General features: G+C 41.4%; 1 protein-coding gene across 1 annotated transcript in view; it reads left to right on the top strand.

Annotated features, from left to right (window-relative positions):
• Positions 1 to 20,632: 20,632 nt before the first annotated feature.
• The window catches only part of SGIP1 (SH3GL interacting endocytic adaptor 1), a 166,518-nt gene continuing 161,318 nt past the window's right edge, over positions 20,633 to 25,832 (top strand). The window contains exon 1 of the mRNA XM_054037211.1: positions 20,633 to 20,808. Within this exon, the coding sequence (XP_053893186.1) occupies positions 20,799 to 20,808 (10 nt within the window). The 5' untranslated portion in view covers positions 20,633 to 20,798. The remainder of the gene's footprint in view (positions 20,809 to 25,832) is intronic.

Genomic DNA, 25,832 nt, shown 5'->3' with positions numbered 1-25,832 from the left:
CAACCAATGAATAACAGGGTCAGGAGTGAAGGTCACAGGTTCAACACTAGGGATCCAGAGGGGGACACCGAGAAGAGAACCCCAGATAGCGCCCACTGCTCTTCAAAGCTGTCTAGGGAGCCAGCGGATGCCTCCCAGAGGAACTCTGCCCAGATGCGTGAGACCAGGGAGGAGGGGAAATAGGTCCCACAATCGCAGAGCACCCCCTTGTCTAGCATCCTCCTCCTGGTGTTGAAGATGGCCACTTTGGCCAGGGGCAGGAGAAGGTTGATGAGTCGATCTCGTGACTTCGTGGGGCCATGGACAGGGTATGAGAATATAAACAGGTGTGGGGAAAAGTGTAGCCAGAATTCCAACAGGAGGTTCTGGAGGAGCCAGAATAGGGGCTGCAATCCGGCACATTCAAGAAAAGCATCCGCCAGGCTCTCCCTCACGCCACAAAAGGGGCAAGTGTTGGGGATGGGGGTGAACCATGCCAGGCACACGCCCATGCTCACAGCTCACCCGTCATAGTCCAGGAGGTCTCCGATTCTGATAGTTTCTGCCAGGCGCACCGAAGGGGACTCCGCCACCTGCACACAAAGGTAGGGGTTGTGTAGCAGGGGCTTCATGAGGAGGTCTGCCCCCTTGATGGCCACAACAGATCTGGTCGCCAAGAACAGCTTCCAGGTCTGGAGGAGGTCCTGGTAGAAGACCGGCAGCTCGGAGAGGTCTCGTGGAAGACCTTTTGGGTGGAGAAAAAGCTGCCGGTTGTATCATTCGGAGGCGGCAGAGGAAGGCATGCGTCAATGTGCTCCACGCTGGACTGCCTGCACCATAAAGGAGTCTCTGTCCTTGATTGGAGCTGGCGTGACAGAGGGCTCACTCAGGAGTCCCAGCCCAGCATCCTGTCACAAGCCCCTATAGACCATTGCATGGACACAATCACCAGGCACAAGAACACCTCCACAATATTCCCTTTCTGCTTCTGCCAGGCCCCCTTTTGTGCCAGGGATGCCCGCTCTTCTGAGTCCTCTTGGTGGGGGCGGGGATGCAGCTCCCTAAGAAATTCTCTTGCCAATATGCAGTAGTGATTCCCCAAAATGGGTCTGATTCTTACCTTGCCCTTTGCATAACCTTTTAGACTAGTGCAAAGAGGCTGTAAAATGATACTGGCCACAGCATGAATAGCTACCCAAGGTGCAAGGCAATGAAGAAATCAGGCCCAACAACTGCAGCATTTTGACTTGTCCAGCTCCTTGTCAGGTATCCCAGCAAGTTCTTTGATAAAGGAGTTGAGAACAGAAATACCATTCCCTTGGGTTCTGCAGCTTTACTTCTTCTTCCCTGATTAAAAGAAAGAGGTACTTACAAATGTGTGTGGGTGTGGTGGGGCGAGGTAGATGGTAGAAAAAGATGTGTAGCCAGGTGCCGGGGCAGCATAATGAACCAGGCAGTGGAATAAAAAAACTGAATAATATAGAGCCGCAATGAACTTTGACAGCTGTCCTGAAAACTCTGGATTTTCCTATGGTAAAAGCACAGCTTGTGCTACTTGTGAGATCCATTTCCAAGCACTCCACAGAACTGCTGCTTTCACAGCTGTGACGCAGTTGTCGCTCGTCAAGCAGCAACTCCTCCTGTGAGTTGCAGCCTAACCAGGATTCGTTTTCAGATTTCCAAGTCACAGAGCCAGGCGTCGCTCTGCTCTCTGCACAGCAGCTCCCAGGCATTTCTTTGTCAGCCGCTGAAAATTCATCCATGGCCAAACTTGAAGATGGCACAAACAGGAGGCCAGCACAAAACTTAGGGGCACTCCTATCCCACCTACAAAACCATAGCCAGTGAGAGGGGGATTTCTGAGCCAGGCGGCTTCCCTGCACTATAGGGACTGGAGTAGTTTCCTCCCCTGCAGAGTTTACGGGATTGTGAACTCTGCAAGTCCAAAAATTATGAGATGAACAATAACAAAATGATGACATGACATGACCTATTGTTTTAAAAATCCCATTTCTTTTTGACCTGTTTTCTGAGTGCTGAGGTGGTATCGCTCCTCATGTGCACCCCTTGCAGGAAACTCAACCTGAAATGGACAAAAAATACACACACAAGTATGGGGACCTCTTCCTGTTTACTTCTGACACTTCCCCAACATCTCCCACTCTCCACCAGCTCTCTACCCACTGCATCTCAGGCACTGTCCCTAACTTCCTGCCTGCTTTCTCCTGAATATAGATGTCCCAGTCCAATCACCCCCACTAGCTGTCTCTTCTCCCTGTCCTTGCTATTGTCCCTACCCTATGCAAGCTGGCTCCAGGACACTGGCTCACCCTTCCCACTGTCTCTACCCTTTGGATGCCAGCAGCACTGGAGGAATGGGGGAAGAGTGCAGTAGGGCAAAATGGGGTCATATGGTCCTGAGATCCCTTCTTCTCACCCCTCACTTTGTTCCTCTCTAGTGCATCACTTTATGGGGAATGAATGAGGTGGTTGGAGCTGTTCCTGCTGCTGGCTCCTGGCAGTTTCTCCTGCCCACATGAGCTGCTGCTTCCCTGCTTCTGGCCTACACCGAAAACTTAGGTTGACTTAGCTCCAGCACTTAGGGCTGTGAAAAATGTCATGCCCTGTGTCACACACTTAGATTGACCTAACCCAAACTGTAGATACCATCAGCTGCACGGAAGAATTCTTCTGTTGACCTAGTTACTGCCTCTCAGGGGGGAGAGGGAGGGGAAGGATGAATTTACTACAGCACCAGAAAAACCCGTTCTGTTGCTGAAGTAAGCGTCTGCTGCAGCGCTACAGCAGAGTAGCTGTAGCTGTGCCATTGTAGCACTTGTAGACTAGGCATAAGCTTCAAGGCAGGACTCAGCAGGAAGTACAGGTGCTGCCTGTGGCTGCACGTCAGGCTGCCACCAGCAGATTCCAGCACCCGATGGCTGAAGTAGAATCAATGAAAGCTCAGCCTGAAATCCTAAACTGCCAGGAACTTCTTGGGAGAAGGAGGTAAAAACGCTCCAAAATCATGAGATTTACAAAAATATCATGAAAGTTGGCAACACTGATTGATTGTTTCCACCCATTCTGATTATTTTCCTAATACTAGTTTTCCCCCATGTACCTAAGCTCTAGGGTTAGGTCGCTGCAGGGTTTTACAACATAGAGCTGTGGGGTCAAGGTTGGGATCAGAAGTATTCATGGGACACTTCAATAAGAGATGCAAGGTACTAAAAAGTCTGAGAACCACATTATGAAAACATAAAAGGTAATCAGATAGTTAATATTATACCAATCATCCCACTGATGCCCACACAGGTCAACTGCTTCCTCTCCTTAGTTAAGCGCTGTTACAGATAATAAAGACAGTTTTGTACCGTAGATAATCCTAGGTGCAAATCATTCCCCCCTCCCCGATCTTCTATATTTAGCACAGCATTAAGAAGAGTGTCTGTTACCTCCCCTTTAATTAGGTTTGTAACTTGACCTGTTTCAAGTTCAACAAAATCTGTGCATTTAAAATGTTTTGCTAAGAACACTATATAACAGACAATGAGCTACCACAGAGATAATATCAAGTGATAAATATAGGGCTAGATTCTCAGCTCATGTAAATTGGCATAGCTCCATGTGAGAATGTAGCCTCTGGTTTGATAGAATAACATTTCTTAACCACGTAACTTTATTAGAAAAAGTGGGCCAGATCCTCAGCTGCTGCAGACCAGCCTGAAGTCAATGTTATGCCAATTTACATCAGCAGATCTGTGTCTTATTAAATGGAACATGTTCAACCTTGAATGAGGAGATTGTGGGTACTTACTCATGCTATAGTGTATAAATATCTTCAGGGACCCAAGGTATACAATAATTCTTTGCCAAATGGGAGAAGGGCATTGATTTGCCATTTCAAAGGAAGAGACTGTGACTGGCCACAGCCTTTGCATGCTAATTTTTCCTCTGTATCTAAAATCTGGCCAGCAAAACCACCCAACCCTAGTGCTGGGCACAGGTTGATAATAATTCTTCTTACCTCTGCCCTTCTAACCAATTTCACAGTTTGTCTCTTTTGTGTTTGAAATAAATGATGGATCACAGAGAAATTTAACAAGATGACATTTTTCTGATATTCGTAGGCAAAACGCCCCCGGCTCTCTGCCTTGTTTGTTTGTCTATTTATTTGCCATATACAATTGCTTAAATTTTTGCTATTCCATAACCCATTGTGAGATTTTTGTTTTGTTTTATATCTACGGTTTGATTTCAGGGGAGTTATCAAACAACATATGGCTATTTTTATTGGATTATGACAGAGGTTACTCAGTCAATTGAAGTGTAATTTAGTTAATTTTCATAATGCAGCTATAGTCATGAAGAACTCTTATTTCATGTTAGTCACATTAAAACAGCAAATGGCATTCTGATAATGTTAGAGATGACAGCTATAATAAGTCTTTTTTTAGCAGTTAGCTCTTTCTATCTTAAGAAATATTTTACAATTCCTCATAACAGCCCTGGGGTTTTCCCCATTTTACTGACGGGGGAAGAGACACAAAAATAACGTGGGTAATAACGTGTCCAAAGCCACACAGTGAGTCACTGAGTTATTGACTCCCAGATCTGTGCCCCACCAACTATGCCATATTTAGTGTTACTGCTAGTGGGTGGTGGGTTTTTGAGCATATCCACTGAACCCAGGTGCACTCATCACTGCCATCTACTGGATGGACTCGGAACTACCCACCTCTGTTTCTGGAGCTTTGCCTTTAGCTGAGGTGGTAGGAGGTGTGTGCTTTTAGAGCGGGAAGAATGAGTTTTATCCCCACTCTCAAGATGGAGTTCCAGTTAGCCATGGTGGGCTAACAAGTAGGGTGAACAAGGAAAGTTAAAGGCAACCACTGATTGATTTTGTTGTTGTGCCTAGAGGCCTCACAGGGGTGTGGGCTCCATCGTGCTAGGTGCTGTGCAATACATAGTAGGAGACAGGCCTGGGACATAATGGAAGGATGAGGTAAACAAGCGGACTGAAGCAGGGTGCAGTGAGGACAGGCAAGAAAAGAAATTCCTACCCAACCACTCAGTGATCACAGCTCCCTGCCTGCCTAGTACCTACTCATTGTCATGTTGCTGGAGTTGCTACGCATTACAGCATGGGGAGTTTTGAGGAGGGACGTGAAAGAGGATAAGTTTGTGGTTTTACAGCTCTTGAATGAGACCTTTAAAGCAGCTTCGCTTTAGCTATTCTTGAATGTGATGATATTATAAATGTTGCAACCACAGGTAGGTTGTGATAGATTATAACCTACATGACAAATTTAAAATGAAACCAAATCATGATTGTTTACATCGACAAAATAAACAAACAAATCACCAGCCATAAGCAGAAACCTGACTCCTCATGTCCAAGTTCTCATCATAATCAGCTATCTGTAGACTGTTACTTTCAATATCTTCTTTGCTGATCAGAGTTGGTGGGCTCTCCAGTTATAGCCTCTTGCTTTCCTTTTCCCCTCTGCTCTTAGGCTTCACATAGTGCGCTGTTAATACCTCGGCAGCCTATCCAACCTTCTCTGTTGAAATTAAACCCAGTAAGCAGTTGTTTCCTTTCTTGATTCTGCTTGTTAATAGTTGAATAGATGAGGCAGTCTGATGGTAAAAGAAGATTTATGGGCATGACTTGTGGCCCACTCAGGTGACTCCTGAAATCCTGTCTAATTAGTGAGAGTGAATTAGCAACCAGCCACAAAAACTAATTCGAGATACAATAAAACCTGCACTAGAGACCGCCTTCTCCTGTCACTTAACCACTTTAAATTATACCCACGCAAATTCTAATACAGTATTTTCCAGCCATTAATAAATGAATAATAATATGTAGCGCACATCACTTATGGATCTCAAACATATTTCCATCGTTGAGAAAATGTTAATATCCCCATTACCTGGTCTAGTAACTGTAAGCCTAGGCCTAGCAGTAACTCTAACCCTAAACCTAACCCATAGGTTCTATATATTTGTAATAGGGAAAGTTTTTCCAGATATTTTTTATCACAAGAGAGGCATTTTTCTATACACATTAATGGTGCTAGCATGTTTGTTTGTTTGTTTTAAAATCAGCATTCTACCTACTCTTGTATTCTAGTCCATCTTTCCCTTTAGATTTATCTAGCCAGTGCATAGGGACAATACGTTCTCACCGCCCGTTGGAACTGGTACCCTCATGTTGCGGCAGATTCCTTTAGGGGCTTCATGCTGCACATTGCCTCAAAAATGCCTCTAATGCAAATCATTTTTTGCAAGAGGGAAAAGGACAGCATTCACCCTGCAGGTGACATTGCTGAAGTTCCCTAGGAATAGGCTTGTGGGCAGAACATTAAAGCTGCTGCTTCACTAAGAGACAAAGTATGCAAATAAAATTTTCTCTTTAAAGCGCAAAAATGTTGACAGCATGGAGCCACCTTTTCTTTTTCAATCCAATGTGGTTTGTTTATCAAGATTCACCATTCATACTAACCAGCTTTGCTTATATGTATTACACTATTAAGAGTTCTCAGCCTTTATCAAAATCTCAAAGTACTTTACAAGAGTACCATTACCCTCATTTAAATAGAAGGAAAATTGAGGCATGGAAAAGTTAAGTGACATGCCTAAGGCCACACAACAAATCTATTGTTTAGCCAGAACTAGGAGATCAATTCACTAATATCCTACACCTCCCGTAGCCATTTACACGAGTGCAAAATACATGGTGGGTGTAAAATGCCATCTTCTGATTTACTAGCATTTTAAGACTGACTTTAGTCTGGTGCAAATGCCTACACAAGTGCAGGGCAATGGTGATCTTACCAGGGCACTAGACCATGTTGCTACAGGATCTAGCTTGTTCAGTAACAAATTTAGAAAGATGCAAATTAATTTTTAAGTGCACCTGTGATGGGGTGGACCAGACCCAAAGGCCCCCTGCTGGAGGCCTCAGGGTTCTGCCACACCCATCCCAGGGAAGGAGCAGTGGAGAGGGCCTCCAAGCAGGCTAGAGTGGCTGCAGGGGAAGCAGCCAATCAGGGCCCAGGAAGGCCATATAAAAGAAGCTGCAGAGCAGAGCAGAAGTTAGTTGCTGCTTGGAGTAGAAGAAGAAAGGACTGTAAGCCTGGAAGAGTGGTGGGCCCATGAATGGTTTGCTAGGAGGGACTGTGGGACCATTAAGGGAGCTCCTGGCTGGTTGCTAGGACTGTGTAGGGACTGAGCCTGAGAAGGGCTGCAGGAAGATCATGCCCAGGGCTTCCTCCCTGGAGGCACTCAGCCCCCTATTAGGGCTGAACTACTTAAAGACCTGAGCCCCAGGAGGGCTAGTGATAGGCCCTGGTGGACCATAATCCTCAGAAGGGATTTGTGCTGGTTAACAAGCAGATAGTGTGACATGGCTGGAGTGCTGTGTCACTGACAAACCCACCTTAGAACAACCAAAAGGGGTTACTAGAACTTCTGTCAGCAGTATACATCATTATTTACAATACTTCCATTCCACATGGTCACAAGATGTTATGGATATTGCCAGTAAAATTGTGCTTTATAAGCAAAATTCATCTGATGTGTTTAGGGGCATTTTATAAATTAGGTTCTTGTCTCCCCATTCAATAGGAGAGAATACCTCTGTATAAGCAAACTAGATTCCAAAGGGTGATTACACATGTGATATATAACAGGAACTACCCAATTTTCATGGAGATGCCCTCCACTGCTGTTAAATTTCTGGCTTCTGAGTCCTAATGGATCAGGATATGTTATGCTTATGGATCACAGCTGTACAGCACAGTACATTTCTCCCTCTTGCACTGAAAGATCTCATTTGATGGTCCTTTGGGGTCATTCAGTTAAAGAAACGCTACCCAATAAATCCAGGAAACCATAAATCAAATATTGCAGATGGACATGGACCTATGGAGACACATTTGGCTGTGGTGCTCTCTTGGAAGCCATAACAGTGGGGCTGACAGGTGCAGCAATAAATTAAGTTTCTCTTTTTAAAAGAAAATAGAGGGTTGAAGGGGGTCAGGAAGAATGGTGGGAGCTTCATGGGCGAGGGAGGGGCATGTGGTGAGATGAGAAGAAATGAAGTGCTGTCTGCTAATTGATTCTCATTCCTCCTCTAAAGATACAGTTAGACTTGCCCTTCCTGTAGATAAATGGCTTGTCTGGTAGCTTTGGTGAAGATTTTGACCCCTTAAGGAGGTTATAGTCTGATGTGAAAAGACTTCTGAATTCTAAATGTTTGTTATAACAAAAAAATCTGAATGCTAGAACTAAAATTGATTTTAAAAGGATTAATTTGCGTGAGCTGCAGACAAGAATTGCTCAATAGCTAAGTTAAGGAAGCTGTAGTTTGTTTGTTTTTTTAATTTAGGATGCTTTGTGCTAACAGCTGTGTCTTATCTCCACCCTCCCTGTTGTGGGAGGCACTATAGAGCTAATTCATGCAGGACTCATCGAACCAGTAGCTATGTTGTTTGAGAGTGTTACAGGCCACCATGGTAGCAGCGTGTTGCAAAGTATAACCAGTAGCAGATCTAATCAGGAACAAGGAGTGCAACATTTTCCTACTGCAAGGTCTCTTTTTATTTCAGTTTTTGAGTAGCAGTAAAGAATGTGGCTTGCATCCCACCTCTATGTAAAGGCAAAGAGTCTTTAAATGTAGTTTTAAGACACATTGTATCGATTTCTAAAGTCACACACTTGAAGACAAAAAAAGTTAGATGGTAAATTTATGTCTTAAAAAACCATCTGACATCAGGTACTAGCATCAGCCTCAAGAGCTTCAGGAAAACAAACTGGCTCTTGTAAGTCAGGGAAGTAACACCAAAAGGCATTAGAAAACTTGGCTAATCCATTGAATTGCAAGCGCTTAATGCACATGCATTACAACTTTCTTTCAAATGTCCCTAGAGAAAGAGGGATTTCCCTTAATTATAAGCTTTGCATTCTGGCTTTTTCTGTTGGCAGCTCCTAAAAAAGCATGATTTTCCCTTTTCCTATCACAGCTGAAACACACTGCTTCTTTCCCTTTATTCACTTCAGAGCTGCGATCACATGGCTCTATCCAAGTTTAAGGGCTTTTTTGTCTTGTTTTAAAGACTTCTTATGAGTTATCTCTCTGAATCTAATTCAGATAAATGTTCAAGCCAAGCAAACTCAAAAGAAGAGGGAAAAAATAATAGATTTTCCCAACATCCCTAGGACCACCTGGTGGGCTCTTTAAAAGAGTGAAGGAGGCATATGTTTGAAAGAGGGGGGCGGTCCTTTCAAGCTGCCAAAACGTCAGCACCGCTAGTGTCTGTTGCAGGTAAGAAAAATTATCTCAAATTTCACTTCTCTTGTTTTTATTGTATGGCTTGCTTTTTAGTTCAGCATGTGCACTTTCTACCAGAACTGTTGGAAGTAATAACACTTCTCTTGTGTATCACTTTCTGCCTCTGAGAGGTTTTACAAACATCAACTAATTAATCCCCCAGCGTGCCTGGGGATAGTCAAGTATTATCAGCCCCACTTTTTAAAAAGGGAAGCTTTGACTCTTCATGGCTTTGTTCCCTGTGTCTATGGTAACAGCTGGGGATAGAACTCAGGTCTTCCTGGCAACCAGGCCTGTGCTCAGGTTACTATGTCATGCTTCTACCCATAGTTTCTTTCTTTCTTTCTTCTGTTTATCAAACTTTTATTATATTTCTTGTTTGAGAGAGGTGTGTGTGAATGAAAAGGACAAAACAAAATAGAACTGTCTTTCCACTCACCCACAACTCAGCAAATACGTTTAGTTTCCTTTACACACTCAGGGCAAATGGTTTTATAATGCTGACATGATAGTAGGGGAAGAAATTCCGGCTTTTTTTTTTTTTAAGATTAGATAGGAAAATGGTTCAGATATTTTTGTGGTAGAAAGTAGGGAAATAGTCTTTATTATAAAAACAGTTTTAAAACATTCTACAGTCTGAATCAGAGAGTTGAAATCTGGCATGGAAGTAGCTTTGTAGAATGTGGTTTTCTTCTAAATTCAGAGTACAGTTAAGGCAATCAGTGGTTTGGGGGAGTCTGAGGTTGATCCAACAGCATCTTGAAAGTGAACTGAAGTTGGCATGAGCTGAGGGAAGCTCTCTTTGCATGTCCTGGCCTCAGTGTAAGGACTGAGGGGGGGCTCCTCTTGTGAACCTCTAAGGTTTGCAGAAGGAGCAGGAGATGAGCTGACTACATTGACGAAGGAGGGTCTTGGGAAGCTATTGATAGTTGGACATCAGTGGAAAACATTTGTGCCTTTATGTCCTGGGATCGTAGAAGTTCTAATAGCACCAAACTCTTGGTTCATGTGGGGGGGGGGGGGGAGGGGGGAACCAACGTATGTAGGGTTTAGAGTTTTCCATGCAAACCCACTTTCCATTTCAATGGCTCTTCCATTTGGGCCCTCGGTCTTCATCCCCCTAAGTGTCTGTAGCTGCAGACCTGCTTAAGAACACAGGAGGTTCTTGCTTTTTGATAACAAGTCAGCGATTGAGGTTGCTGCTGTTCTTTGGCACTTGTCCGCTTGCTCTGTGGGCTTGGATCTCTGAAAGCAGGTGATCTGTAGCTCCTAATTCTCTCAAGATAGAGGCTGATTTCTGTACAACCGCACCCAAGGACCTATGAATGTACTCAAGTGGCCAGCCTGGGCTGCCACAGCTTCGCCACTGTTGTTGTAGCTAGCTCAAATAACAAAGATAGCTCAGGTATGTCGGATTGCAGAGTAGACTTACTCTTAAGAGGCCTGCAAATGTGTGGGGCAAGGCATTTCAGGGGTGACTAGCAAAATAATTTCATGTTCTGGAATTTCACTTTCTGGGGGGTGGAGGAGAAGAAATTCCATTTAAAACGTTGAGTGTCTGAAGGTTGCACATTTAAGTGTACAAATACCAGGAATGAAAAAGTTATAGTTACATATTTACTCGTTTCATTTGAGAAACAGAAACTACATCGGTAGGTAGAAGTGGCTTCAAATTATATTGTACCAGTAGAGAACTATAATTATTATTTGTATGTCAATAATCTTTAGAGGCCTCAATGAGGACTGAGGCCCCAGCGTACTGGGCTCTGTACAATCATATAGAATGTCATTGTCTCTGTCCCAAACCCTATAAGACCCCAATCCTGCAAGAGGGGCTGGCCCTTCTCACAGCAGGATTGAGATCTTATGCACAGTACATAGCTTTGCTCATGTGCATATGTGTCTGGTTAAAATGCAAGAAGTGAGAGTAACAAACCAGGGGGAGGGTGCAGAAAGATGAGGGTAACAGTAATAAGATTATGCAGTTATTTATGGACCAGCAATGTGCAGAGCCTGAGTCTATGAAATAATTAGCTTTCTTTATTGTTTAATTAAGCCTTTGCTTGTTCCAATTGTTTTTAAATCACTGCATATTTCTATTTTAAAATAACTTTGTCAGTGAGAAAATATAGTACAAATCTTAAGCACAATGATCAATAAACAGAAATCAGATATTGGGCTTATCAAGGGGCACAGCTGGCCCTTGTCACTTTAAATATATATCCTTTAAGGATAATATCCACTTACCCTCCCCTGCTAGAGGAGCAGTGAGGAACTCAAAGACAAATATTCAGAAGAACTCAGCACCCCGTGTGTGGCTACTTGTTTCGGTGCCTAATGGGGAGATGAGGTCTCTTGAAACTTTAGCTATCAGTCAAGAAGTGAGAAGATGACTGAGCAAATAGTAGCCAGAGAGTCTGAACAAAGGAGCTTCTGGTGGGACCTCCATGTAGTGTCTGTAGCTATTTAGGTGCTGTGCTTATGGCTTCTGTGTACTGCAAGTCTCTAGCAGTCTTTTGTCTGCAGGGGCAGGGCTGTTTTGTGGGGCAGGGCTTGAGTGGCATGTGCTGTAGAGAGGGGGGGAGGTGTTGTGCTCTCTTTAGAGATTTTATTTTTATTCTTGCTTGGTTTGTTTCTTTTAATCTCAAAATAGGTCATTCAGATGAAAAGTATACGGTTGTTCATTATCCATGGGGGAAAACCTAACCCTTCAGGCTGCAACTAAGGTATGCCAGAAACTTCGGGGAATTAATGGAGCAGCTGCGTCCTGAATAGGAACTTTGTGTGTGTCACAAAGTGACAGTAAAGGGGGATTGGAAGAACTTTCTGGGTCTGGAATCAGTTTTGTGTAGGTTTATTATGATAGTATAAAACACCACAGCTCTACATAAGAGAAATGAATATTGTGAAGTGTAATTGAACAATTCAGTTAATATCCGTGTGCTCTGCTTGGAAGTCAATTAGCTCATTGTACTGACATACAGGGATGAACCAGAGACATCAGAGACTGGTGTCTGTCAGGTTTCATTTTCATAAGCTCTTAGAAGATACCCAGCTTCTATCTTTTACATACAAAAGGGGGGTGAATTTCAAATACACTGTAAAACATTATTTGTACTTCAGAGCCAAGAAGCTTGAAAAGGTCATACTAATCAACTCTGACACCAGTTAGAGCGGCTGGGTGGCTCAGTTGATTTACATTATATAGCCTTTACTGTTTTATGTTCAAACATGGCTGCATTTCTAGATTGTACAAGTGTATTTTGAAGAGCTGTGTTTCCAATCGACTGTCTAATCAACATCTCCCTGGCTCTGTAATCTGAAGATAGTCTTAGATAAAAGGGTTCTAGTGAGGATGTTTTTTCTAGCACAGACAATAACAAATTAGTTCACATTACAGAAACCATTTGAAACCAGCTTTTTTTTAAAGTGCCACTTTAGTCGATGTTTTTATACCAACCTAGATAGTTTCTTTTTAATTCTTATAGTGAAATGTAAATCTCATGATTCACAGTACACTAAATGCCAAACTAAAATCCCTTGCCTACAGTAATTTATAACCCAAGGCAAATGAATATCAGTCTGCAAAGCACTACACAGTAGAAATCCAAAACCAGACTCTGCACAATGGTATTCTTATCAGAATGCACAAATGGTCACTAATCGTGAGAAATCTGTTTCCCAAGCAAATGGGGAGGAATCATGAAATCCGCTTAATTATAGCGTCTCATGTCTAATTAGACATTCGGTGCATAAGGCCTCTTTCATAAAGGTTCTGTTTTTCATTTAAACTAGCATAAATGTACGAGCTTATTTTTAGTAAACATTTAAATTATGGATTCATGAAATGGTTGTCAAACCTTGAATGCTAATATGTAAACAATTCATTGGCTAACTAGTTATTTCCAGTAATATGATGGGATTTATTGTTGCCATATCCTGACTGGTGATGAATCTGACGGATTTAAGCTTTATTTAGCAAATCCCTCTCCATTCAGAATCTAAAGCTCCTTGTACTTGGCAGTCAGTGTCCAGAAGGTACCTTGTCTATCAAGCCATACGGGGAGAACCACTGAGAGCAAATAGCATAGGAGGAGCCAGGCATGCACGGGCTACAACAGGGGCCTGTCACGTGTACCTAAAGCCTGACTTCATTTTCAGAGATGAGTAATGTGTGTGTATGACTCATTTTCTTTTTTTCCAGTCAGTCAAGCTTAGGCTGCTTATATAGAAGCTGCAAAAGCGTTTCCTTAAGGGTCCAAATGAAAATTCAAGCACTTCTGCTATCCAAATATCAGTAAATACAGTGTTAAAAGATTGTGAAATCCTGACTTGACAATAACTACAGCTAAGTGACTTTAAAAGAGTAGCATGCCGGCTGGGCATGCTCTGTGCAGGGTCTTTGGGTTTGGTCCATCAGAAACTGGATTTATTAACTTTATGGGCATTTCGGAAGGAGGCGCGTGGATGGAGTTGTTAATGGACTTCCTTGTTTAAGGGGTTAATTTGGGGGCAAACTGATGAATGAGTTACAGTTTAAAATTTTGGTATGAATTATTGTCTTAAGTTTTGTAGAGCACCCCGAGTGTAGGAGGATGTTTAGCTAATTTGACTAATGCATGGATTTTAATAGTATTTATTTTAAAAAAAAATTTGTAAAAGCGAGATTAAAATGTAAGAACTTGCTTATGGCTATCTCACACAGATGGGCACTCTTTCAGTGTCATGTACTGCATGTTAGGTCCTGATCCTGTGAGATGCTGAGCGTCTGCAACTATAAGTAGAGTCAACATGAATTGCAGGTGCTTGGGGCCTCTTGGGGTCTGTCCCTAGCTGTTTGTTATGAAGGTTTGGCACTGATTGTCCTTGGTGTTGAAAAGACCATATAATAATATTTCGCTTTTATATAGTGCTTTTCATCCATAGTTCTTAAAGCTGTTTACAAAGGAGGTCAGTGTGATTATCCCCATTTTGCAGGTGAGGAAACTGAGGCACAGAGAAGGGAAGTCACTTCCCTGAGGTCATCAAGCAAAGCAGTAATAGAGCCAGGAACTGCCCTAAGGTCCCCTGAGTCGCTATCCACTAGCCTACACTGTCTCCTCTGTAAACTAATATTGGCATTGCATGCTACTAAAATAATAACTGATGCTGTCACCTTCCAGTGCCCTCCTTAAACTAATGTAATAAATGCCAAAGTAATATGGAGACCACTGTAAGTTTCAGAAATAAAACTCTGACAAATTCTCCCAGGCTGCTTCTATAACCCTACAGACAGTAAATATAATTTCTTGGCCTATTACCCAGCATGGGAGACAGGTTTGCAGTAAAAGTCATGCCTGTTTTTACTTGCTTTAGAAATATTGATAGGAATATAAATCCTGCAAAATAAGGCACCATGTGTTTTAGAGAGAGAGCGCAACAGGATATATATTGTAGGACTGAATTTTCCAAATTGGAAATATAGTCACATAACACTGAATGCGTGCAACAGCACTTCTGCTAAATGGTGCTAGTTTATTTCAAAGGTGTAATTATTTCAAAGGTTAAGAATTTAACAGTGTGGCTCTGCAGACAGGTTTAACATTTTCTGTCCTGTTAAACTAAGTGGGACATGCATCCCTGATCGTAACTCCACTGAACACAGTCGAGTTGTATGGAAGCTATACCAGGGATGACCCACTGATTTTAAACTAGATCAGTTTAATTTTTTTGCAGTCTGTATAGTGTATGGAGAGTTAAATTGCATATTTTAAAAATAAATGCAAATGCCTTTTTATACAGACAACTGTGTAGATGTTAGGGTGTGTGTAAATCGAGATAAATGAAGGTAGGTAAATAATAGATTTGGTATGCTGTGTTAGTTGCACACAGCATAAGTGAATTAATGAACTTCTGGTACTTTCTGAACCCTTTTGGAAAAATACAGGTCCTCTCCAATGATAAGGTACCCATGGGTAATTTGATTTATGATGATGAGCTCTGGTAGTCAGAAAACACACCTGGCATAATGGGCTGGCCTGTCCAGAGAAAAGGTGTTAGGTCACATATGCTGCATACACAGCAAGCTGATGTAACCAGATGAAAGGCCATGAATGCTGGATGAGGTGAGCTGCTGACCTGTCTTCGGAAGAGGCCACATAGGTTGCAGGCACAGTGGTTCAACCTATTTAGGGAAAAGCCTCCGAGGCTAACCTTCTAGCAGCCCTTTTTTGAATGCTCTCCTCACCTGCTGAAATACCTCCAAAGCCTGTAAAAGTGTTATCTAAGTATGTCCCAGCTGTACAAGTACACCACCTTGGAATAGACATGGATAAAGAACAGCTATCAAACCACATGCAAGGCTATTCTTACCTGTTCATGTGGCGTATTACCCGTGGTGGCTTTTTTGTTTGTTTGTGTTTTTGTTTTTTAAGAACACTTAGTTGTAGCATTGGCCTTGAACTTGGAAGACTAATCTTTGACATTTCCTTCTCCCCTTTCCTCATATTTAACTGGCTGCCTCAATGGCATCTTAATTGCTTTGCCCATTTTAATTATTATATAGAACCAAAAAACGTGAGTACATTAAATAAAGCAGCTTTAGACAGCATTGAACTCCTGTAGCATTTCCAAAGGCAGTGTCAGCAGAAGCGAGGCTACAGATATTGTAAGAAATGAGATGCGGGAGCCATAAGCTCTTCAGGGTGGGGATGGTGTCTTTGTATGTCCCTGTACAGTGTCTAGTGAAATGGTGTCTCACCTCTGATTGGGGTCTTTGGATGCTGGTGCCGTATAAGTTCAGTATTTAATATGCACGTTATGATGTTTGTGTATTTGTGAAGCTTTCATAAAACGCAGGGCTCAATAGTTCCCAATGATCAGTGCTGTAGTATAATCCTATGATACACTGGGCTATGATCAGAATGACTTTGTATGGGAGTCTAAAGCTCACAACCTCCGAAAAGATTTTGCTTACTCTACCCCTCTCAATTTGTTCATTTAAAGCATAGAATCATAGAATATCAGGGTTGGAAGGGACCTCAGGAGGTTATCTAGTCCAACCCCCTGCTCAAAGCAGGAACAATTCCCAACTAAATCATCCCAGCCAGGGCTTTGTCAAGCCTGACCTTAAAAACCTCTAAGGAAGGAGATTCTACCACCTCCCTAGGTAACCCATTCCAGTGCTTCACCACCCTCCTAGTGAAAAAGTTTTTCCTAATATCCAACCTAAAGCTCCCCAACTGCAACTTGAGACCATTACTCCTTGTTCTGTCATCTGGTACCACTGAGAACAGTCTAGTTCCAGCCTCTTTGGAACCCCCCTTCAGATAGTTGAAAGCAGCTATCAAATCCCCCCTCATTCCTCTCTTCTGAAGACTAAATAATCCCAGTTCCCTCAGCCTCTCCTCATAAGTCATGTGCTCCAGCCCCCTAATCATTTTTGTTGCCCTCCACTGGACTCTTTCCAATTTTTCCACACCCTTCTTGTAGTGTGTGGCCCAAAACTGGACACAGTACTCCAGATGAGGCCTCACTAATGCTGAATAGAGGGGAATAATCACGTCCCTCGATCTGCTAGCAATGCTCCTACTCATACAGCCCAAAATGCCATTAGTCTTCTTGGTAACAAGGGCACACTGTTGACTCATATCCAGCTTCTCATCCACTGTAACCCCTGGGTCCTTATCTGCAGAACTGCTGCCTAGCCATTCGGTCCCTAGCAGTAGCAGTGCGTGGGATTCTTCCGTCCTAAGTGCAGGACTCTGCATTTGTCCTTGTTGAACCTCATCAGATTTCTTTTGGCCCAGACCTCTAATTTGTCTGTATCCTATCCCTACCCTCCAGCATCTACCACTCCTCCCAGTTTAGTGTCATCTGCAAACTTGCTTAGGGTGCAATCCATACTATCCTCCAGCTCATTAATGAAGATATTGAACAAAATCCGCCCCAGGACTGACCCTTGGGGCACTCCGCTTGATACCAGCTGCCAACTAGACATGGAGCCATTGATCACTACCCGTTGAGCCCCACGATCTAGCCAGCTTTCTATCCACCTTAAAGTCCATTCATCCAGCCCATACTTTAACTTGCTGGCAAGAATACTGTGGGAGACTGTATCAAAAGCTTTGCTAAAGTCAAGGAATAACACGTCCACTGCTTTCCCCTCATCCACAGAGCAAGTTATCTCATCATAGATGGCAATTAGGTTAGTCAGGCATGACTTGCCCTTGGTGAATCCATGCTGACTATTCCTGATCACTTTCCTCTCCTCTAAGTGCTTCAAAATTGATTCCTTGAGGACCTGCTCCATGATTTTTCCAGGGCCTGAGGTGAGTTCCCCTGTAGTTCCCCGGATCCTCCTCCTTTTTCTCTGTTGTCTTTTATTGCCAAGTTTATTCTCGCCACTCTCCACATATTTTGTAATATTCTTTAAATGTAGCAGGATTCCTGGAGAAAGTATTAGAAAATGGAGGTTTTAGGTTTATTCCAGGCTGAGTTTGTTGGCCAATCAATTCTTTAGGCCAAGAGATGAGAGATTAAAGATTTCTGGGCTTTTACAGAGAACTTGAATTTTGATTTTAGTTTTAAAAAAGAATTGATTTAATTTAAATTTTGTAGGTGTTTGGTGAGTGACTAAGGTAGAGGTGAGTGGCAGGATGGCCTTCTGGTTGGGACATTGGGCTGGGTCCCAGGATATCTGGGTTCAATACTTTGTCTTTGCCACAAATTTTCTGTATGACCGTGGGCATACAGGAAATTGACCAAAATTGAACCAAACTGTAAACCCTGTATGTAATGGAAACCACTTCAAGCCAGAGGGTGCGGTAACATGCCCAGCACCCCTAATTGCAGCACCTGTATGCTCAGGAATGGGGAAATTAAATGACATTGGGCAGTCACTTAATCTTTCTGTTTCTCAGTTTCCTATCAATAAAATAGGGATAATACTTCCTTTCTCCTCACCCATCCATCTGTCTTGACTACTTAGATTGTAAGCTTGTGGGGTATACAAATAACTGTGCCACTCCTCTTTCCTTTAGGTCAGTGTTTCCACACTGCTCAGTGGATCACTTGCTGGTAATCTGCAGGTGCTAACTCCTTATTTCCATCTGCTACATGGCATTCATAGACCGCTAAATACATTTTACATGCTTTCCTAATATTACTTGAGTTGTGCTGTAGTTGCTGCAGGGTTGTCATTTGCTTAATGGAAGGGGAATATTCTCCCTACTAAAGTGTGGTCCACGCTATGGAAAACTTTTGGCAGCCGCCTCTTTAGATTTCTGGCTAGGGGTTGGGAGGGCAGCTTTTCTGTCTGTAAAAGTCAAGGAAATCGTCACAAGCTGAGGCAAGTGGCGAGAGGTCCCAAAGCAGGTATGCACATAAGAACTGGAAGATCTTTACTGTGTTAAACTTTTATTCCTCTGCCTGATTGATTTTCATTTTTTTTTCTCCTTTTATAATAAACCCTGTTCATTAAATACAAATGCCCCACCTCTTTGGAGAAACTCTAAAAGAGCAGCACGGAACACTTGCACCTACTGGGGCTGCACTGTATCAGGCAGACGGCATGGCCTAGGGGTATCTTGGAGTTGGTCAGGCATGCTGAGACTCCCTCTCCCAATCCATCCCTTATTTAAACAACTTTTGGCATTTACAGTCACTGTCCTCTCTTAACCTAAGACACTTAACTAAATAAACTGACTGAGAGTAAGGCCTGGGTTCTACCCCAAAGACCCTGCATTCTAAGACCTTGATTCTGTAACATGCTGCCTGTGGGCTGACCTCTGCACCAGAGCAGATTAATTATGCAGCCTTGGGCCAAAATTTTGCCTATCCGTGGAAGGAAATGGCAAGTATTAATGCTCCAAATGAAGACGTGAGAGATTTCTCCCTTTTCCTGCAGTTGTGGAAATGGCATTTTTGGCACAAAGTGTGGGGGAATTGGAAGCATTTTCTTATTAGCAAAAATTCCTTTTCTGCGTCAGATACACCTCATTAGGTGTGTCAAGAATATAACCTGTATAGTTCCAGTAACATGTCTGATAACTGCTCTAAAAGTGTTAAATCTCTCAATCATCTCTGTGTGCCCCCTCCTTTTTTTTTTTTTTAGGTTAAATTCTATCCTGACCCATCTGACTTGGTTTAAAATTGCATAGCAGAAAACTACTACGGAGACGTTAAAAAAACGCACACCATGACCAGAGATAAGGATTGACTCAGATTCTGGAGTGATGGGTCCCATAGAAAATCCAGAGGTAGCTATAAATGGCAGAGAAATTCATGAGCGGTAGCAGTTTGCTTCTCTAAGAGAGAACGCTTTCTCAGCTTACAGTATCAGACTCAAGTGGAATCCTGTAGAAGGATGATTTCAGCATGCTTGGCAGGAAAAAAAAGGCTTGTTTGAGCATTTCACACACAATACTATAATTAAGAGATGACTCTGATAACTGCTGAAGCAAATACAGGTTGTGCTTCTGTTTTTAGGGGTTGTACATGCTGAATGGCTGCAATCTGCTATCCGCAGCTTTGTTTTTTCCCTCCCCTGACCTCACCCCTGAAATTCTCATGCATTTCCAGCCTGATCTGAGAGCCCCACTCCCTTATGTGTGTCTTTTGTTTCCTCTTTTTAATGGCAATTCCCTGCTCTTTGGCTCTGATGCTCTTCATGCGAAATTAATTCCAAGGCTGTCTTGAAGGCGGTCTGGATGAAATTTCTTCTGCATCATCCTTTTGGGGATAATTGTTTATGATGTGACGTCAGTCCAATTGATTTTCTCTTGAATAGCTGAGAGAGAGAGAGAAGAGGGATCAGCAGACACTAATGTGAAGCAAAGCTACACAGATCTCTGTTTCAGAGATATACAGAAACTGACATTCTGAATGCACTGATATTATTAGAATGGAATTGCACAGAATGGAGGGAGACCTACAATGCTAGTAAAATCTGATTATTTATTCAGACTTGATTTTTTTTTTCAGTCCTGTTTATGTGCACATTTCACGGCAGAGCCCTCTTAATCTGACAGTGGCTGATAATTAATCTTGTTCACCCAGCTGCTGCAATAGGATTATAAAGAGGGGAAGTGCGTCACAAGGTACGAAAAGGGGTTATGCGTTTGGTGAAAGTGGGGGGAAAATGGGAAATGGGTTCTTGTGTTCTCAAGGGGTATTGTGTCAGGAGATGCAAGCAAGCTACCATGTGACGAGGTACAGAGCAGGAGGGATTGGCTGAGACGCTGGCAGGCGTGTGAGCCAAGCTCTCTTTCTCTCCCTTTCTCTTTCAGCATCCTTCTGTGATACTGTAGGTGATATGGATACAGCAGCATCCATGGCCTGTTTTTCGCCTTAGCATTCTTTTCCATTTTGCTCTGGCGGATGTACAAATCAGGGATCTAAAGCATTTATTTTAAGGACTTGCATTAAGCATCTGGTAACTGGAATTGAATTTTCCTGTATTTTTTCAGGCTTCTTGGAAATTGAGGAATGCAATTCTGCCACCATGATGGAAGGTAGGTTATTTTCTGAGTATGTCTTGCAGTATTCCTAGAGTTTTAAACACATTAATGGAGGGGGCAGGAAAATGTGCTGTGTGTGTGTGAAGGACTTGTATGTTTCTCCTAAAAACCGTCTGGAAGCTTTTTCAGAACTGGCCTGTTGCAAATGATGATATAATATGCAGCATGTTTAGATTATTGCAGTCAAATCCTCAGTACTGTGTGTGGTGTTCAAGATATGCACATTTCTATTTAATGTGATCCTCTCAGGGTGATAAAACAGAAGCATTCACAATGATTCATAGTAGTGTAGAAATGTCCTGATCACAAAATAAATGTGAATATGGGGTATTTTGCATTAAGCTCATTTGATTAAGTGTTAATTGATCACTTACATGGAAATTCACTTTCTGAATTTGACATTGGCACAAGGCTGGTCATTGAAAATGTTGCCCAGGCCAGATTCTGTCGGTTTTCTTTAAAATTTATCGGGATAGAATTTTGTTTTGCCCACAATCTAGTTTTAAGGGTATGCAGCTCAATTGTTTGAGGGGGACCAAATGCATTGGAACCCAAGGTGATATTTGCCATGAAGTGTCTCTGGATTGAAGATGCAGGCTTTTAAAAATGTTTAAAATTATTTTTTATTTATGTATTTGAGACTCGGAAAGAAATGAAAGGGCTGCAAAGGAAATGTGGCCTGCTGGGGGACATAAGATACTTATAGGAATGTCGTAAGGATGCAAATCTGAGCATATATGGCAAAAGCCTCCTGTTGTTTCTTGAACATATTTCAAACTGTCGTTTTTTACTCAACCATATATAAAGCTGTTTTTATGCTTTATTGAGCAAGATACTAGGAAAAGGAACTATAAAACAATAGAGTAGATACTTCATGGTCGTTAAAATCAGATTCTTCTTAATCATTTTACAGTCCCTTGGATAAAGACAGGAACGGACCACCTACAATACAGTAATTGATCAGGACATATATCGGCAGCTGTACTGAGACTGCAGTTCTTCGGGTTTTCACACCATACAATAGTGTAAAAATACTGGCCTCTCTAAGGATGACAGGCAGGATTTTGAATCTAGAATAGGTTTAACTATAAAGATTACAATCTGCTATGGTACTCCTATCAACTCTGAAAATAGTTATGTAGTTATCTTGCATATTGAACAAAGATCTTGAGGATTGATTTTTAAATATTTACTTTGAAATTTACAGAAATTGGATCCTATAGTGCATAGTGATTTCCACATAATAATTATTTTGTTCCATAACTTTTTTTGGGGGGGTATTTAGCTATTAAGATCATTTGCTGTTTACAACATATGTATTTCACAAAAGTGTGGCTTAATTTCAAGAAGAATTCATAGGAATAAATAGAAGTTGTTCAGTTTTACTACTTTCCTTGTACTGTTTAGCAAATCTCATTATTGTCTTTTCCCCCTGGCTATTTGTCTAGTGAATTATATGGTTAAAGTGTGTTCTCTGGAGATGATACACTAATGTAACCCTTTGATTCCCCTTGCAGTGTGTCATCGGACTGTCAGTTCGGTCCATTCTGATAAGCTTATCAAAGTGCTGCCTAAACTAAAGTGAGGAATTAAACGAAGGCCTGTATTGAGCTTTATGGACAGCATTAATAGCCATTTAAAAGATGCATCCTACACAGGTTGCTTACCTTGTGCCTTACAGAGAAAAGAGAAATGACACTGTAAATATTAAGGGCCTCTTGTTGACTCTATTGAGAGAAGAAAATAACATTTTATAAAACATTTCTGCATTTAAAAAAAAAAAAGAAATTAAAAATTACAGGTTGGATGTTTTGTGACTCCTTATGAAATTGCTTACTGTGTTTTTCAATTACCTTAATGCTTCAGGGAGTCTAGAAAGGAAGCAAGACAATAGAATTAGTGGATACAATCATTAACAAGTTTGATTAATTTTTAATAGTTTAAAACAAGAGTTCTGTTTAAGGACTATAACTAGACAATACAATCAACATCCTAATTGTGAAGACCATCATTTTGCAAAGACTCATGTCTTTGGTACCAGAACATTTTTAAAGTGTCACTGTCCAGTGAAACTTGACCTGAAATTTAGGTTTTATAAAAATAAGCTATTATAAAAACCTACAACCGCGCTGTTTCCTTAAACTACAACTTTTTAAAAGTTCTCTTAAGTCCTCTGCAGTGTTTGCCACCGTGACATTGAGATACTGTGCTAGTGTCTGAGAACCTGAAAGAGAAGTTAACTAGAAAGAAAAGTGAAATTTACTAATCTATTTTCATTATCCAGAGTGGGAAAGGGGCGGAGAATAAATGTGGGTCACCTCTAGCTAATAGCCCCTAGATTTAAACATCTGGGAGCCTAATATTCTTGATGGATGTTCCTGGACTCTGTAATGTTTTCCTCTGCCAGTAAGATAGAACCTAATTCTATTGACCTTTTTTGGCACAGTGTCAGACACCTCTTCTGACTCTTGAGTGGGTGTCTTGCTGGATTTATTTTAAACAGGCAAAAGTTGTATTTATATATATTTTTAATCATATTTATTAAATTGTTGTGTGTGTGCCTGACATGTAATAGGGTATATTTGCTATATCTAAAAATACCCAAGGAAAGGCACCTATATTTCACAGTATGCTTAAAAATCATAATGAGCATCTTAAAAAGCAGCCAAAAAAATCCCAACATGGCAGCTGCCTTCAGAGAACAGTGGATTCTGAATATATGCCATAGAATATCTAGGCTAAAAGAAGTAAATCGGACTGAAGAAGAGCTCTATGTGGCTCAAAAGCTTGTCTTGCTCACCCACAGAAGTTCCAATATAAGATATTACCTCACCCACCTTGTGTCTTTAATACCCTGGGACCTACATGGCTACAACTACCCTGCATACAGAAGTAAATCAGTCTTGAATTTCACAATAATTAATCATAGGACTGGAAGGGACCTCGAGAGGTCATCTAGTCCAGTCCCCCTGCACTCATGGCAGGACTAAGTATTACCTAGACCATCTGTGATAGGTGTTTGTCTAACCTGCTCTTAAAAAATCTCCAGTGATGGAGATTCCAGAACCTCCTTAGGCAATTTATTCCAGTGCTTAATCACCCTGACAGTTAAGAAGTGCATACTATATTGTTTAACTTGTATATTGCCTTAGTGCCTACTGGAGGCCAACCAGGCACTGTACAAACATGTAGGAAAGGACAGTCCCTTTTTCAAAGAGCATGTAATCTCCTGTAGTTTTAAAATGTTGAGAGAAAACACACCTGTAACAAAATTGTATCATGCGACACAACTACACAAATTGTATTCAAATCACTTAAAAACCAGGTATGAAATTCCACCTTTTCAACAGTCTTTGGTATAATGGCTTGTTATAGCGATTTGGATCTTCACACTGAGTTGCTAAGTAACTCTGGGCCTGATCCTGTAACCCTTACTCAAATAATCTGATTGGATGGCATAACAGAGGTAAATTGTGTGCTCCCTTTTTTCATAATACAAGAACAAGAACATTCAATATAATTGAAAGGCAGTGAATTAAAAACTGATAGAAGGAAGTATCTTTATACAAAACATAATTAACCGGTGGAATTCTCTGCCACAAGATATTATTGAAGCTAATAGCTCAGTAGGGTTCCAGAAGGATTAGGCATTTATATGAACAATGAACACATCCACAGTTACATTAGACTAGATAACTTTTTTTTATAAGAGATAGAAAACTTCATTCTTAGGGGCTGGTTTATTCCCTGATCTGCAGGGAGTTAGGGGAAAAACTTCCCCTCTGAACATGTTATTCCATAATTGTCTACTACAGAGTTTCTTGCACTTTCCTGAGGCATCTGGCACTGGCCACTGTCAGAAATAAGATAACTAGAATAGATGGATAGATCCAGTATTGCAAGTCCATTGTTCCGTTGACTTCAATGTGTTGCAGCACTTGCAGGACCAGACTCTCTTACTGTCAGGACTGCAGGTAATTGACAGTGGTTAGTAAAGTCTCCCTTTGGTTACCAAGAGGAGAAGCAAGAATGATGCTTTCACTATATTCTTAGATATTGATGCTTTATTGTTCCATACATGAATTCCTCAATACTAGCAATCCTAAGGGCTCTTATATGGAAGTGTTTTTATGTGCATTTTTTTTTGTCTTTTGTAGTTTTCTGAGCAAAGCTACTGGTAGGTTTGGGGTGCTAAGTTCAGGCCATAGTAGGAAAAGTTACCAGGAAAGGTGTAAGGACTGAATCAGTAATGGTGACCAATAGCAGACAATTGTGTATGCACAAGCAATGGTTCTCTCGATTTTTCTTGGCTGATGGTAACTAGTCAAATACTTTGGTTTCACAAATAGGCTGGATAATATTGCTAATTGGAACACTTTTAGTTATGCATAGTAAGATATAAAGGGAATTTTTCTAGTTTGCTAGTGCACAATTGATAGGAGCTGCAGTATCAGTCACTAACATTTCATAATTACATATTTAATAGTAATGTTGTATACTAACAAAACACAGAGTGCCGAATGTAGCCTCAAACAAACTAAAAGATCCTTCACCCCTTGATTATGGGAACGTTTGGAAGCGGATCTATATCTGGAATTTTTCATGCTCATTCAAAATAAAAACAGTGTTGAAAAACAATTCTGTTCACAACTATTATATCTGTATTTTGGCACCTTACTGTTGATACAGAATATTGTATGTTACCCCTAGGTCTTCAACAAAGATATTAGAGAATCACACTATACTTCTAGGGTTATGCATTCCAAGCAAAATCTTTGTTCCTTGTTAATGTGGCATTGAATCTGTGCAACCTGATTGGGTTTTTGTAGATGTACTGGCTGTTTAAAACAGCCTTGTAAACAATATTAACATTTTTACTGGTCTATGTTGTTTCACAAATGGTTTGATCAGTCACTATCCAAATTAATAACTAACCATCGTCTGCAATGGATAATTTGGTCCATCTTCTATTCTTTTGGAAGGTATGGTTAAGAGATGTATTTTTTTTTTCTGTTCCA

This window comes from Malaclemys terrapin, chromosome 8 (genome assembly GCF_027887155.1).
Source record: "Malaclemys terrapin pileata isolate rMalTer1 chromosome 8, rMalTer1.hap1, whole genome shotgun sequence".
Lineage (NCBI taxonomy): Eukaryota > Metazoa > Chordata > Testudines > Emydidae > Malaclemys > Malaclemys terrapin.
The sequence above is the reverse complement of the archived record's forward strand: the minus strand, read 5'-3'. Positions and strand labels throughout refer to the sequence as shown.